General features: G+C 41.8%; 1 protein-coding gene across 1 annotated transcript; it reads left to right on the forward strand.

Moving 5' to 3' along the window:
- Positions 2,326-3,719, forward strand: LOC109832263. Its single transcript, XM_020399690.1, has one exon. It carries the CDS (start codon positions 2,657-2,659, stop codon positions 3,599-3,601), a length of 945 nt encoding a protein of 314 aa, XP_020255279.1. The 5' UTR covers positions 2,326-2,656; the 3' UTR covers positions 3,602-3,719.

Consider the following 16,038-nt stretch of genomic DNA (forward strand, 5'->3'; position numbering starts at 1 on the left):
AATCTCCAGTTCCTGATGAATATGGAGCTTCTTTTTTCAAATCTGCTTGGTCTATTGTTGGTGAGGAGGTCACACTTTCAATAGAGGAATTTTTCAAAATAGGGAAGCTGCTGGGAACAATAAATTCAACATCTATCACCCTTATCCCTAAGGTACACTGTCCAAATACTCCCTCTGATTTCAAGCCAATCTCTTGCTGCAATTGCCTATATAAAGTGATATAAAAAAAATTCTTACAAACAGATTACAATCAGTTATGGGGTGTCTCATTAGTGAAGCTCAAAGTGTTTTTGTAAAGGGTAGACATATTGCAAATAATATCCTTCTAGCACATGAATTAGTTAAAAAAACTATGGTAGAAAACATATTTCCCCTAGAGTTATGACAAACATTGATATTAAAAATGCATTTCATACCATTAGTTGGAATTTCATTGAGGAAATGTTAAAAGGCTTGGGCTTCCCTAGTTTTCTATCTAGTGGGATCATGACTTGTATATCTACTCCAAAATACTCCATCTTCCTTAATGGCTCCCTTCATGGCTACTTCAAGGGAGAAAGAGGATTAAGGAAAGGGGATCATCTCTCTCCCTATTTGTTCATCTTAGGGATGTAATATCTTTCCAGAAGCCTTAACCTTCTGAAACAGGACAGAAGCTTCAAATTTCATTCAAAATGTGGAAGGCTTAATATCACTCATTTAATCTTCGCTGATGATCTCTTGTTATTTTGCAAAGGGGATCTTAGTTCAATTCAGAAACTCTACCAATGTATTACTAGTTTCAGTGAAGTGTCTGGGCTTGAAGCAAACCCAAACAAATTTTATGGAGGAGTGACTGAGCCTGTCAAGGATAATATCAAGGAGTTTCTGGGTTTTACTGAGGGAAGTATGTCTATCAGATACGTAACTTGGGGGTCCCCTTAGTTTGCAAAAGGCTCACTTACCAGGATTGCAACCCCCTCTTTCATAGAATCACCACACAATTTCAGAATTGCTTGAAGCAAAGGAATATGTCATATGATGACCGAATATAGATAATTAAGAGTGTCATCCTTGACATTCAAATTTTTTGGACTTCCAGCTATATATTTCCAGTTAAAGTGCTTCAAAAGATAGATGAACACTGCAGGAAATTCCTCTGGGGAAAAATGATCAAGTCTTCAAGACTCCCTTGGTATCATGGGAAAAACATGCACGGGGAAAATATATGGTGGCCTGGGGATTTTCTCTTCAATCTTATGGAATTATGCAACTGCATTAAAGAAAATTTGGGATATTCATGCAAACAAGGAATGCTTATGGATCAAATGGATCCATGTCACATTTCTGAAACACATGAACATATGGCAAGCGGAAACAAAAGTGGGGGACTCTTGGATGTGGAAGCAATTATTGAAAATCAGAAACAAAGCTTTGAATATCATTATGGAGGAAAACTTAGTAGAATTAATCAGGTCATGTAGCAAAAGTTCTAAAATCAAGCTCTCGAGCCTGTATCATGCCTTATCCTCTGCCACTGTCAAAGTACCATGCATGGTGCACCACTATCTGGGGAGGATTAAACTACCCTAAGCATTCTGTCATTGCTTGGCTTGCTGTTCAAGACAGGCTTTAAACACATGATAAACTGACCAGTAGAGGATTTATCCAAGCAAACAAATGTGTTTTATGCTCAGAATCAGATGCTGAAAGTAGAAATCACATTTTCTTTGAATGCAATTACTCGAAAGAAATCTGGAACAGAATTATGGACTGGCTACACTTTAAATGGAGAAGTTGTGATTGGAACCAGTTAATAAACTGGTACAGTTCCAGATTGAGGGGGAAGTGATTCAAGCAAAGAATAAAAAGAATGACATTTTCCTCCTCAATATACAACATTTGGTTGGAAAGGAATGAGAGGATTTTCACTCTGAAATCTAGAATGATAGATAGAGCAGCTAGTTAAAATCATTAAGGTGGATTTGATGACAATCATCCTCAACAGTGATATACCTGCAGAGATTAAGGAATGGATAATTTCTTTATAAATTTTAGCGGTTCCTTCAGGTTCTGTTCTTCAGGTTTTAGTTAGTCAGGGATTTTTTTCTCTCTCTTTTGCTGTGTTTCTTTCTTTTCTTTTCTTTCAACAGCTTGTAGCATACTCAGTATAAGAGTTCCTCAGTATAAGAGTTCCTGATGTACATAACTCTTCCATACGTTAAAATGAATAGAAGTTTTCATTTACCAAAAAAAAAAAAAAAAAAAGCTGTACATAACTCTTCCATACGTTAAAATGAATAGAAGTTTTCATTTACCAAAAAAAAAAAAAAAGAAGAGCCATCCTCCAGTTTTAAAATAATTCCTGCACAGTTGTTCTTGGTGGTCACTCGTAACGTGCTATGGGACATCTAGCTAATAGGTATAAACGGATTACTTGCCTCTCAAACATTTCACTCAACACTCTTGAATCTTTCGATTCCTTGCCTCCTCTTGGCGCCCTCTCTTCCTACATTACTTAAAAAACATTTATCAACCCTTGTTAATTTCTCCTAGTCTCCTCACGTCAATTAATTAAGCCACTGTATACCTTAGCATTATCTCTCTTCTTCTTCTTCTTCTTCTTCTTCTTCTTCTTCTTCCCCCCTCTCTTTTTGCTCAGTTTCTTCCCATAACCATGCCCCGGGTATCTTTCGGGGACTCCTCACCTGAACCGCACCTCTTCAACAAGAAAGTCCAATATGTCGGAGATCGTAGTCAAGGCCCGTACGGTCCCTATGAAGACCGCCACACGCCGCCGCCGGGCCTTTTCGGAGACAAAGCCCGCCATCCCGATTATGGTCCTGGCCAATACCAGCCACCTGTGGATCCTTCCTCATCGCAACCAGGCCCCTTAGGCGACAACGCTCATCACGACGAGCGCACGCAACCGCACGCTAACAATGGAGAGAGTTTCCATAACCAAACCACACGGGAGCCCAAACGAGATGCAAATGGGCCCTACAGGTATCCCCCAATGACGGCCCCAACGGTGCGCAGAACTAGCCCATGGGCTTGGATCGCTGCCGTACTGTGCGCTATTCTGTGGGCCATTATCTTTATCGGCGGCCTCACCATTCTAATCGTGTACCTATTTTTCCGCCCCAAAAGCCCAAAATTCGAAATCTCCAGCGTCACGCTCAATGGCGCGTATCTTGACGCCGGCGCGCTTCTGAATGCTGACCTCACCATTTTGGCTAATTTCACAAACCCCAATCGCAAAATCGCCGTCACGTTTCGATACGTGGCCATCGATTTGTACTTCAAAGGGACCATGATCGCCACTCAGGGCATCGATCGGTTCTCTGAGCGGGCAGGAGAGTCGACGTTGAGGAGCATACACATGGTATCGAGCGAGGTAGCCCTGTCGACGAACCAAGCCGAGGAATGGAGTAGGGAGACGGGGGCACGAGATGGAGTGAAGATGGAGGTTAAAGGCTCGTTCGTAGCGGTATCGGATTTCGTGGGGACGTTCTTGCGTCTTAGTTACGGTTTGCGCGGACATTGCGACATTGCGGTCACCGGACCTCCTAGTGGTGTGCTGTTGTCCAGTAATTGTACAACTAAACGCACATCACTTTAATTGGAAGTTTGTGAGATCAATTTGATATGTAATTGGTTTTCGTATTTTTGGTACTAAAGGGAAAGATTGTTCTTATTTTGAAGCATAATGTTAGCAACCAAAACGTCAGATTTTTATACGGGTTGGCGTCTGGATATCTCTACATAGAGGGGGAAAAAATTCTATACATTACCGAGAACAAAACAAATAGCAATTCAAGTTTTGCAGGTTGGTTATGTTCTATATTTGACGTTGTAGCCACTATATAAAAAACTGTGAGGGCAATCAGACAATTGTATGAGTAGTGGACATTTGCTCCTTGCAATTGTGATTTAAAAGGTAAAGTTGTTATTTTGCCAAGAATATTTTCCTCTTTAATCTTTTTTCTTCAGGAGCATGCTAGATCATTTCAGTGACGTGGAAATAACGTTGTACTTGAAAGAATAAAATGGTAATTGTACAAAATAGACGCTTTCCTCTCTTTTCTTTTCTCTTTATTTGTTTCAAGAACATTGATCTAGACAACACACGCCATGAAAAGTGCATATAATTAAGCAACTTTATATTTTTAAGATATAGATTATATTAAACAGAAAATAATAATTTTATTTTACAAATTAACTTAGAATAATGAGTGGAAAAGTCTTCCTCACCTTTATGATGTTTTGGAGTATGCTATGGAGTAAAAAAAATTATAAAGATAATATTATAATAGAAGATGTAAGAAATTAGTAAAATCACCACCTAAAATTTGAAACAAAGAAGATGCATGGTGAAAAAGTAAAAAATTTAAATTCCCATGCACATGCATTTGCACGTCCAGAAATGCTAGTGTTTATGTAATTGCTTCCTCAAGGTTGATTATGTGTATTTATGTACAATTTGTCGCGCGCCTATGCGGAAGCGTTGCACGCACACACAACGAACTTGAGATCACGGAAGAAGAAAGCCACACTCTTGCACAAACCAAGCCAAATACGACAAATCAAACCAAACACAGAGATATACGTGGTTCGGCAACTTGCTTACGTCCACGGGGAGAGGATGGGGAGATTTCACTAATTCAAGGAGAGTACAAAGGGTTACAATCACACAGGGAGAGGATGGGGAGATTTCACTAATTCAAGGAGAGTACAAAGGGTTACAATCACACAAAACTCTCAATTAACTAACCCTCAACCAAAGATCTCACCTTGCTCACAATATCTCCCTCTCACAATGCTCAAAAGATTCCTCAATCTCTGATAAAAAACCCTAACAAATCGTTTCCCTATTTATATCAAAACAAAAACCTAATCAGAGTGCAAACAGGAAACCTGATTATGCAAAATACCCATCGTAAGTCGACTTAACAGTCACCACAAGTCGACTTGGCAGAGAGAAAAACAGCAACTGGAGACCACTTCATAAGTCGACTTATCAGGCCTGATAAGTCGACTTGGCAGAGCGAAAAATCATAACTCCAGTGCAGATCGTAATGAGACTCGTGCACCACTGACAAGTCGACTTACCATAAGTCGACTTAGCCTTGTGCATGAGTCGACTTATGCCAGAAAATCTGGTTTTTCTGATTTCTCCACAATTCTTCACCTCGGTGAATTTTGCCAAAACTGAGCCGACACCAAACCAAGAGCATCAATGTGTCGTCTCTCCAAATACGGCTGCACCACCATGGTTGCCTACGTACCCCCTCTCCCAAGGGATCAAGCCGCCCGTAGTTCATCCAAATGGCCGCCAACGGCCTCAACAATCACAAATATTCAACAAGTTTCTACAATGATCAAACTTGTTGCTCGGAACCACCTTTGTGAGCATATCCGCCGGATTATCCTTCGTGTGGACCTTCACAATCTCCACATCGCCATCTTCAAGAACATCCCGAACGAAGTGATAACGAACGTCAATGTGCTTCGTCCTCGCATGAAAAACCTGATTCTTCGCCAAATATATAGCACTCATGCTATCACAATGAATAGTGACGGATCGCTGCGATATACCAAGTTCTTCCAAAAGTCCTCGAAGCCAAATAGCCCCCTTCACAGCCTCCGTAACCGCCATATAACAAATCCGGCCTCGTACATACCATCGCGTACATCAAGCTCCTAACTGCGCTCGCATATGGAGTCTTCGACATCAACTCACGGTCTTCAACTGACTTCGGTGAAAGGCCAGCTGAAAGCTTCAAATGGGCTCCCAACGGTACACTAACTGGCTTTGTATCCATGCTAACATGGAATCGCTGTAGAACATTCTTCAAATAAGCCACCTGTGTCAAACAAATTCTGCCATTCTTCTTGTCTCTGCCAATCTCCATCCCTAAAATGTGCTTCGCCTCGCCCAAGTCCTTCATCTCAAACTCATTCGAAAGCTGAACTTTCAACTCATCTATAGCTGACCTGGAACTAGAGTCAACCAACATGTCATCGACATAAAGCAACAAATAAATGTACGCACCTCCTCTCAACTTGCGAAAATACACGCAAGGATCAAACTGGCTCCGAGTGTACGAATGACCAAGCATAAAACCATCGAATCGCCTATACCACTGTCGAGGAGACTGCTTCAAACCGTATAGCGATTTCTTTAACCTGCAAACCAACTTATCTTTCCCTGCAGCTCAGAATTCCAATGGTTGAGTCATATATATTTCTTCATCAAGATCACCATGAAGAAATACCGTCTTTACATCCAACTGATCTAACTCTAATCCATACTGTGCCACCAAAGCTAGCAGAATCCGAATCGAAGAGTGCTTCACCACCGGAGAGAAAACCTCATTGTAATCAATACCTTCCTCCTGTGCATAGCCCTTCGCAACCAACCTAGCCTTGAACCTCACTGGAGTGCCCTCAATGCCCTCCTTCTTCGTGTACACCCACTTGCACCCAATCGCCTTCCGCCCCTTTGGAAGCTCTACAAGCTCCCATGTATCGTTCTTATGAAGGGACTTCATCTCCTCCTGCATAGCCACCTGTCACGAATCAGCCTCCGAACTCTGCTCAGCCTCTCTGAATGTAGTAGGCACCATCTCATTGATACTCTCTACCGGAAGTGCATATGCAACTGTGTCGGCATACCGTGTTGGCACCCGTATGTCTCTCCTCTGTCTCCGTGCCGCAATAGAATCCTGAACCTGAGCCGTCGGTCCCTGATCCTGCTCATGAGTACCCGTATCCTCCGCATCACCGTCGTGCTCGCCTGGGGTCACCTCAGTCAGCATTCTAATGGATACTGCACTATCTGGACTCTGTGGAGCTGCATCAATCTCCACCACCTGTGAAATCTCCTCGGTCGGGTCGCTCTCCACCTGATGAGAGCTGGGAAGCTTCAAGATAGAAGCCTCATCGAATGTGACGTCCCTACTCAGCACAATCTTCTTATCAACTGGATCCCAAAGCTTGTATCCCTTGACACCACGCTTGAATCCTACAAATATGACCTTCCTAGCTCGAGGTTCCAACTTATCAGTTCTAACATGATAATATGCAGGGCAACCAAATACCTTAAGCTGGTCATAGTCATGTGCTGTCTCTCCCGACCACATCTCCATAGGGGTCTTCCCCTCAATCGCAGATGAAGGCAGCCTGTTAATGAGGTGGCTCGCATAAGAAAGTGCCTCAGCCCAAAAGATCTTCTCCAAACCACTATGCGCCAATAAACATTGAATCTTCTCCAGCAAAGACCGATTCAATCTCTCTGTCACCCCATTCTGCTGCGGTGTATGACTAACTGTGAAGTGCCTCTCTATGCCCTCGTCTCAACATAGCTGCTGAAAGGGGTCTGAAGTATACTCGCCGCCGTTGTCGGATCTTAACGTCTTGATCTTTCTCCCAGTCTGCAGTTCCAATCTCTTCTTCCACTCCACAAACAAATCTAGGACTTCACTCTTATGCTTCATGGTGTACACCCAACAACGCCTAGAATAGTCATCAACAAATGTGACGAACCAATGTCAACCGCCAAGAGATGCCGTCTTGGTGGGACCCCAAACATCTGTGTGCACGTAGTCCAAGATGCCCCTCGTCCTATGAATGGCCGTCCCGAACTTCACCTTCGTCTTCTTGCCAAGTACACAGTGCTCACAGAATTCTACTTTACCACTCTTGGCTCCCTTCAAAAGCCCCTGCTTGCACAATGCCTGCAGTGACTTTTCACCTGTATGCCCTAGCCTGTAGTGCCAAAGTCTGCTCATGTCCGCCTCTGAAATAGCCGAAGCAACCTGGCCAATCTCGGTGCTCCCCTTCAGATAATATAAATTATGATTTCGGACTCCCTTCATCACCACCAAAGATCCCTTAGTAACCTTTGCTACAGCATCCTCAAAGGTCACCCTGAATCCCTTCGCCTCCAAAGCCCCCACTGAGATAAGATTCTTCTTAAGTTGAGGAACGAATCTCACCTCCTTCAGCTCACGGACTACTCCATCGTGCATCCGAATCCTCACAGTACCTATCCCACGACACAGGATTGATCATTTCCCATGACAACAACACCCCCGTCGAGTCTCTCAAATGATGAAAACCAATCTCTCCTAGGAGTCACATGATAAGTAGCGCCAGAATCAAGCATCCGCTCTGATGCATCCAAATGGTTCACCTCCAGAGTAATCAAAAGAGAAAAGCTCGAATCATCGGAATCATCGCCTTTCGCAACATTCACCTCATTGGCCTTCAGGCCCTTATTCTTTCTATTCTCCTTTTCTTTGACTTTCGGGCAGTCTCTCTTCCAATGTCACTGCTCTTTGCAGAATGCACATTGGTTCTTTCCAAGCTAGTGACGACCTCTTGACTTTGACCTCCCTCTATTTCCACCTTTGTGATATGAGCTTCTACCTCTCGTCGACAAGGCCTCTCCTGAAGTACTAGCGCGGGAAGTCTCCTTATCCTTCCTCCTCAAATCATAGTTCGTCAATGCGTTAGTCACTTCACTGTAAGTGATAGAAGATCTCCCGTTTAGCAACGTAAGCACGAAGGTATCATACTCCTCATCCGGAAAGGAGCCCAAAAGAATAATAGTCTTGTACTCATCTGTGATCTTCTCATCCTCGTTCGCCAAGTTCGACAATAAGTTAGTGTAGTTGTTCACATGAGCCGCAAGCGAGGTGCCTCTGGACATCTGAAATCTGAATAATCTTTGCAGCAAGTGCAACCTGTTCTCAACACTCTTCGTGAGATACTTGTTGTTGAGAATCTCCCACATCTTCATTGCAGACGTCACCCCAATCACATCGTATTTCATCTCCTGTTCTAAACAGGATCTGATCACCCCGCAAGCATTTCGATTCATCTTTTCCCATATCGCCTCTTCATATTTAGGTGGCCTCACATCGACCATGATGGTCTCCTCCAGATTTTGAGCATTGAGCGCATCCTGTACGTCGCTCATCCACAAACCAAAATTGATCTTGCCGTCATATTTCACTACACTAATCTTAGTGTTCTGAAAACCCACTTGAACTGTGTCTGTCATCTTGCTGCTTTCACCAACTTCTTCACCCATAATCATAAATTCCAAATTGTAGAGAAAGATCCAAACTTTGAAAAGAATAAGAAATTACCCAACTGAACCCTAGATTGGATTCCAAATAGAACTCCTAACCACACGAGGAAAGCGAGATCTTCAACGGCAACTTCAAACCCTAACTCCACCAAAGCCTAGAACTCCAAGAACCAAGCTTCCAACTGAATCTTCCTCCACCTAATCCAAAACCCTAGATCTGAATCTGAGCTCTGATACCACTTGTCGCGCGCCTATGCGGAAGCGTTGCACGCACACACAACGAACTTGAGATCACGGAAGAAGAAAGCCACACACTTGCACAAACCAAGCCAATTACGACAAATCAAACCAAACACAGAGATATACGTGGTTCGGCAACTTGCCTACGTCCACGGGGAGAGGATGGGGAGATTTCACTAATTCAAGGAGAGTACAAAGGGTTACAATCACACAAAACTCTCAAACTAACCCTCAACCAAAGATCTCACCTTGCTCACAATATCTCCCTCTCACAATGCTCAAAAGATTCCTCAATCTCTGATAAAAAATCCTAACAAATCGTTTCCTTATTTATATCAAAACAAAAACCCAATCAGAGTGCAAACAGGAAACCTGATTATGCAAAATACTCGTCGTAAGTCGACTTAACAGTCATCACAAGTCGACTTGGCAGAGAGAAAAACAGCAACTGGAGACCACTTCATAAGTCGACTTATCAGGCCTGATAAGTCGACTTGGCAGAGCGAAAAATCATAACTCCAGTGCAGATCGTAAGTCGACTCGTGCACCACTGACAAGTCGACTTACCATAAGTCGACTTAGCCTTGTGCATGAGTCGACTTATGCCAGAAAATCTGGTTTTTCTGATTTCTCCACACAATTGTTGTATTAATTATGTTAGGATTAACAAAAGGAATTCACTCCCTAAGGATATTTAGTCCTTTTGTGTCGCAATTAGATATATTTGTGTATCTAGGCGTGATAAAAAATCTTGTATGAGCTGTGAGTTTATTATCAAATATTTTGGGATTATTTGGTTGTGTCGAAATAGGTTCTAGCTGTAAGTATAAAAAAATAATGTCATTATCAAGAAAACTACCTTTTCCAAGTAACTTCATATATAACCTACATGTGTGCTCCTCACATGATTGAAATTGTATTGTAAATACGTACATTTCTCCAAATAAAATTATCAGAACAATAATTTTGAAATTGAATTCATACAGAAAATGTGTGAGGTTACTAATCAAATAATCCTATAACATTTGCTACAAATTTTTTTTTTTTTGTAACATATCAAATAATTCCATTTTAAGAAGAAGAATCTTCTATCAAAACTTAAGCACGTCATGGAAAACTGTAGACAAATAGACAAAAGCATGTGTGAGCTAGGTTACTAATTTATCGGCTTACATGGCGCCGTACTCTAGCCTTGCAAAGGGAGGGACAGCAATAACTGTCCGCTGTATTTTGTGGATGCTCCAAGTACTTAATTACCTTAGCAGGTTCTTGGTTTTTAGTTCCCACCGTTTTTTACAAATCATCTCCTCATCAATTTTATTTTCTCATAAGTTTTCTTACTTGTCCATCTCCATGTCTGTTACATTTGGCATATTACATCTGAAATCTACTTATTTCCCAGTTTACTCTTGCACATTCCGTAGATAACGCATTTCTCTTGACGCATAGTGAATCTAATTACTTGCTCAAAATTGCCCTGCAGATCTAAGGACATCTCATCGTCTAGTCCAAATCAACACACGAAGGAATACGTGATCTCATTAACTAATATCATGATAACTACTCAACACCTTATTGTCACTATCTGGTACCTTAATCTGTACATGAGGCAAAAGCCACAATATCATCTCTACTTTATAGTCTCTCCATGAATGAAACAGTTTATACGGCATATGTTAAATAGAAGGAGGACTTTGCTTAAACTGCCTTGATTACGAGTCTAGAATAGCCAAAGAAAGCCGCCAAAGGAGGTACGTGCGCCCTCCTTAGATATATTATTAGAAATGAGTTTTTTTTGGCTTTATTGCATTTAAATACCATGTAGTTTCACTTACTTCGCACATATATGTTATAACGTTCTCCGAACAATATCTTTTGTTTGAGCAATAATAAACTCTTATTTGATACTACTATTGGTTTGAGATGCTATAGTACATGTAATACAAGTATGAAGCACGTACGAAGCGAAACGGTGTGAAAATTAGCTCAAAACCTAATTTCAACACGACCACCATAAATGGTGGGTCATTGACCGTCAATGGTGAATAGTAACCGTCGATGGTTCTATGACACATCGACAGTGCAAATGTCTAGAGCCTTGAATATCATCAATGCGCTTCTCAACTATCGATGGTCTCTCAACACCGTTGATGGTCGAGAGTCGCCATCGATGGTAAAGAGGGCAGACTGTAATTTTTCAACTTTAATTACAGTCATTCATTGCTTTATATATTCTCTAACTTCTATCATATTTGAGATATCTCTTTCTTAACCTAATTGTGAGAGAATATCATAGAAAGAGAGAGAAAGAGAAGGAGTTTTAGAGTTTGATAGATCTTGAACAGAATTTTTTATTCTACGGAGCCTTGTTGAACTCTCATTCATCGCGCACAACATCGTTGAATCATATAAGCAAGGAGAGTTACTCATGGATTGATCTTTTTCACCGTTTTTTTTATTAAACTTCACTTATATCTTTCAAGGGATGGTATCAAAAGCACTGTAAGATCACCTTGATTTCTATGTTTAATCGATATTTGATTTTTTTTTATTTGAACTTCTTTTACGGCATACGCAAGCCGATTGAAGTGAGAGTTGACACTAGTTAAGGCTAGGAATTACTTATTGAAGGAGTTAGATTAGACGACTAATATTCGGGTAGATTCTAGAGTGTGGTCTTGTAAGCCTACTGAATTAGGTTTGTAATTCATGTGAACTCTTGATATAGTGAGGAAGCCCCTTTACGAGAAGGAAGATTGGATTAGGATAATTTATCTAAACCACTATAAAATCTCGTGTGTTATTAATGGTTAGTTTTGGTTGTTATCTAGTTTATCACTTTTTATTTATTATTTTTTTGCAACATATTTTGTGTGTTGACGAAAAATGGTAGCAACCTTGTTTACCCAGTACACTTGCATCTCAAATCTAATAAGTGGTATCAGAGCCTTGTTACCCATTTTTAGGATTCAAACCTAGGGTAGAGATATTTTTTTGGACGTGTTATCAACCGACCCCCAGTTTTTGATGGGTTAAACTATACCTATTGAAAGGCACACATGAGAGTCTTTTTGTTGACCATTGATTTTAAAGTTTGGAACATAGTTGAGACCTGCTATAGTGAACTCACTACCATTGTTAATAATGTCACATAGTTACAACTACAAATAAGTGGATCCCTGGTGACAAAAAAAACTTCACTTTTTGGATACAAAAATAATGAATGCTTTTTATTGTTATTTAATTGCTAAAAAAATTTAACCGTGTGTCTAATTGTTCTATTGCATAGGAAACCTAGAATAATTTAGAAGTTACGCAAGAAGAAACTTCACATGTAAAAGAGGGGAAACTTACAGTGCTTATGAGTAAGTGTGAAAATTTCAAGATGAAGGCCTTGAAGAGTATTCAGGATATGTTAACTCAATTCACGGACATTGTGAACAAGTCAAACACTTTGAAAAAAGAATATGATAATGAGGAGCTTGTGAGAAAAATTCTTTGATCTATTTATAGGGATTGGGAACCAAAAGTAACGGCTATTGATGAATTGCAAAACTTTTCTATACAACTCAGAGGGTAGCTCAATTGATAATGATAAAAGAGCACATTGTTGTCTCATGGCTAAAGATAGAAATTCAAACGAATCCGAGCATGAGAGCTCCGATAGTGAGATATACCTATATATAATTATTTATATTCTAAATATAAGGAAACGTTGAGTTAATTTGAAAAACTTGCCAAAAATATAAAATTGTTAAAAGATGAATTCAAGGTTAAAGAAGGATAATAAATTTTTGATATAAAATTAAAAGATATTCTTTAGAGTTGAATACATGTGACAATGTGATAAAAATATATCTTTCAAATGTATACAATATTCCATGTACAGAGATATGAATTCTAATTTATCCAAGCAACTAACTAAAAAATCAAGTGAAAACGAATCATTAGTTGCTAGGATAAATGAGCTTTTTCATGAGCTATCTTTTGAGCAAAGAAATTTTGAAATAAGTGTACTACATAGTTTTTAGGATTGAATAACTAAAGTCCAAATATATTATTGATTAGGAAAAGACTATGAAAATTTTTTCATAGCTTAAACATGGTCATTTCCAATCAACAATTTACAAAAAGTAAAACTAAACTTGGTTATTCATATTTAGGAAAACATAAAAAGTTTTAACTGCCAAAGAAAATAACTTCACTCTTTTTTCATCCATTTCTAATGCATCTTCTAGTATTTGTATTTAATGTGGTAATATGGGTCATATTTTAATAAATTGTCAAATGCACTATTGATTTAAAATAGTTAAGTATATTTGGGTATCTAAAGGCATAATTATTAACCGATGTAGATGCCTAAACTACACATTTCTGCTTTTCTCGATGTATACAAGAAGACTAAGGAGCAAAGAAAGGCATAATCAGAAGACAAGAATTTTTTCCTTAGCTTAACTAAGAAGAAGAATGGGATGAGAAGTCACTAATATATGCAAAGGATGTCTCTGTAGGCGTATAAAATTGCCTATAGGTCCCTTAGCACAGCTCGACGCCGATTTAACAAACGGACCACCGGGCGACGTATCCAAACAAGACCGTTAGCTCGCCAACGCTGAAGCCAAGCTATACGCAACGGAGCAGGTTAACGAGGCGACAAATCGCACCCAAGCATTGGAATGCATCCACTCGCACGCGGAATCAAACCAATGTTTAGGTGAATCACCGAGTCATCTAAACAAGAGCGAACTCGGATGAATCACGATCAAATCAACATCAATTCCGGACTCAAATTCAGAAGTTGATTTACTGCCATATCAGGAACCCGACTCACTGCCAAATCTGGAATCAAGTCAAAGAGTCGTTGCCAAGTCAATCAACCACACAAGAGAACCAGAACCGGAAACAAAGGACGAAACGGACAAACACCCGGGGACTCGGCCGAAACCGAACCACCCCAGGGTGGCTCGGCCCAAGCCGAGCCACCCTGAGGTGGCTCGGTGGCCGAGCCACCTCCACACAAGAGAACCAGAACCGGAAACAAAGGACGAAACGGACAAACACCCGGGGACTCGGCCGAAACCGAACCACCCCAGGGTGGCTCGGCCCAAGCCGAGCCACCCTGAGGTGGCTCGGTGGCCGAGCCACCCCAGGGTGGCTCGGCCAAGGCCGAGCCACCCTGAGGTGGCTCGGCCAAAGCCGAGCCACCCCAGGGTGGCTCGGCCAAGGCCGAGCCACCCTGAGGTGGCTCGGCCAAGGCCGAGCCACCCATGGGTGGCTAGGCTCAGAACTGTGCAAATGCACAGTTCTGAGTGCCTATAAATAGGCCTTGTGCTCATTTGTTTCAGAGGTTGGAAATTTTGGAGAGAGGCGAAGCCCTGCTGGATTGAAGACTCAGATCTAAAAAAGATCACAACTTTGAAGGCTTGGAGACTTGGACTTTCAGATCCGGTGCTCGGCGATCACCAACGCCAAATAAGGCAGGAGTTCGAGAGGATTGGATTTGAGATCTACACGATCACACTCCGGATCTAAGCTTGGTTCTTAGATCCCGAGATTCGAGCGGTTGTTTCCTTGGTGAAACAATCCCTCCCGGCTATTATTCCCTTGGTGGAATATTACCCGTCATATCGTGTAGATCCGACCGGATCGAGATCACGCGGTGGTCCACGGCAAATAACCCCGGCGCAGGCAAAGAACCCACCAAAGCGAGCGACCGCAAAACAGGAGCTCGCGATTAGTTCGACAAATAAGGAAAATTGTAATCTTTACTTTGTTTTCTTTGATTTTTCATTGTAACCGGATCTTATAAAAAGACCGGATCTTTGTAACGCATAAAGTTGTTAACTGAGATAGCAATGATATCAACAATGAAGAAAGCTACGATTTTTCCCGCGAACAATCTGGCGACCACAGTGGGAGCCAACAGCTTTACTGCCGAAGCTGTCGCGTCGCAGCCGCGGATCCCGATCCCGGTCGAGGAGGAGGTCGAGTACGAATTCGACCAACAAAAGTTCGAGGAGTATCTGTCATCCTCGTCCGAATCCACCTCCCCTCGCAAGTCCAAGTCTCCAAAGCTCTCTTCCAAGAGAAAACTTCGTTGGTACGAAGAAGTTGAAGCTGCCAACGAAGATCTCGCCCCGTTTGATGCCGAAGCTGCATCGGGTGAGATCTCTCCTTCCAACCAGGTCAGATCTGCTCTGGCCGAATCTTCCGTTGCCGAGGGCGTAGTGACTCTCTCAAAGAGAGCCCGCCAAAGGCAACGTCAGCGCCTTGCGAAACAAATCGCAAAGGCAATGGAATCTGTGGACGGGATCCGTTACAACACGGATCTGAAGAACAGAAGAGGCGAACGACCTCAACAACCAATGAATGGCAACTCCTCCAAGCCACCAACGAACGAATGGATCCGTGTCAAACGGAACCGTTCAACGCTGGAGGATCGCATTCAGAAGCGCCGCGCACTCTCAGCACAAGCACGAGCTCAAGTTCAAGAAGCCCGTAGAAGGTGGCAGAATGGAGTAGCCAAGAAATCACCACTAACTCACAAAATATGGAGGCCAAAGTCCAAAGTGGTGAGTCAGGCCGAGGATCGACCTTTACAGCCTTCAAAACGAGTTCAACCTCCCGAACCATCCCGAGGAAGGAGGTCAATCTTGGAGCGCCTCGGTCCAATTCCCGACGAGCGCAACGAAGTCCATGAACGCTCGGGCCCGATGAAG

The sequence above is a fragment of the Asparagus officinalis genome, chromosome 3 (genome assembly GCF_001876935.1).
Source record: "Asparagus officinalis chromosome 3, Aspof.V1, whole genome shotgun sequence".
Lineage (NCBI taxonomy): Eukaryota > Viridiplantae > Streptophyta > Magnoliopsida > Asparagales > Asparagaceae > Asparagus > Asparagus officinalis.

Excerpts from the sequence above, each read along its gene's own strand:
- LOC109832263 (XM_020399690.1), top strand. The coding sequence starts at position 2,657 with ATGCCCCGGGTATCTTTCGGGGACTCCTCACCTGAACCGCACCTCTTC.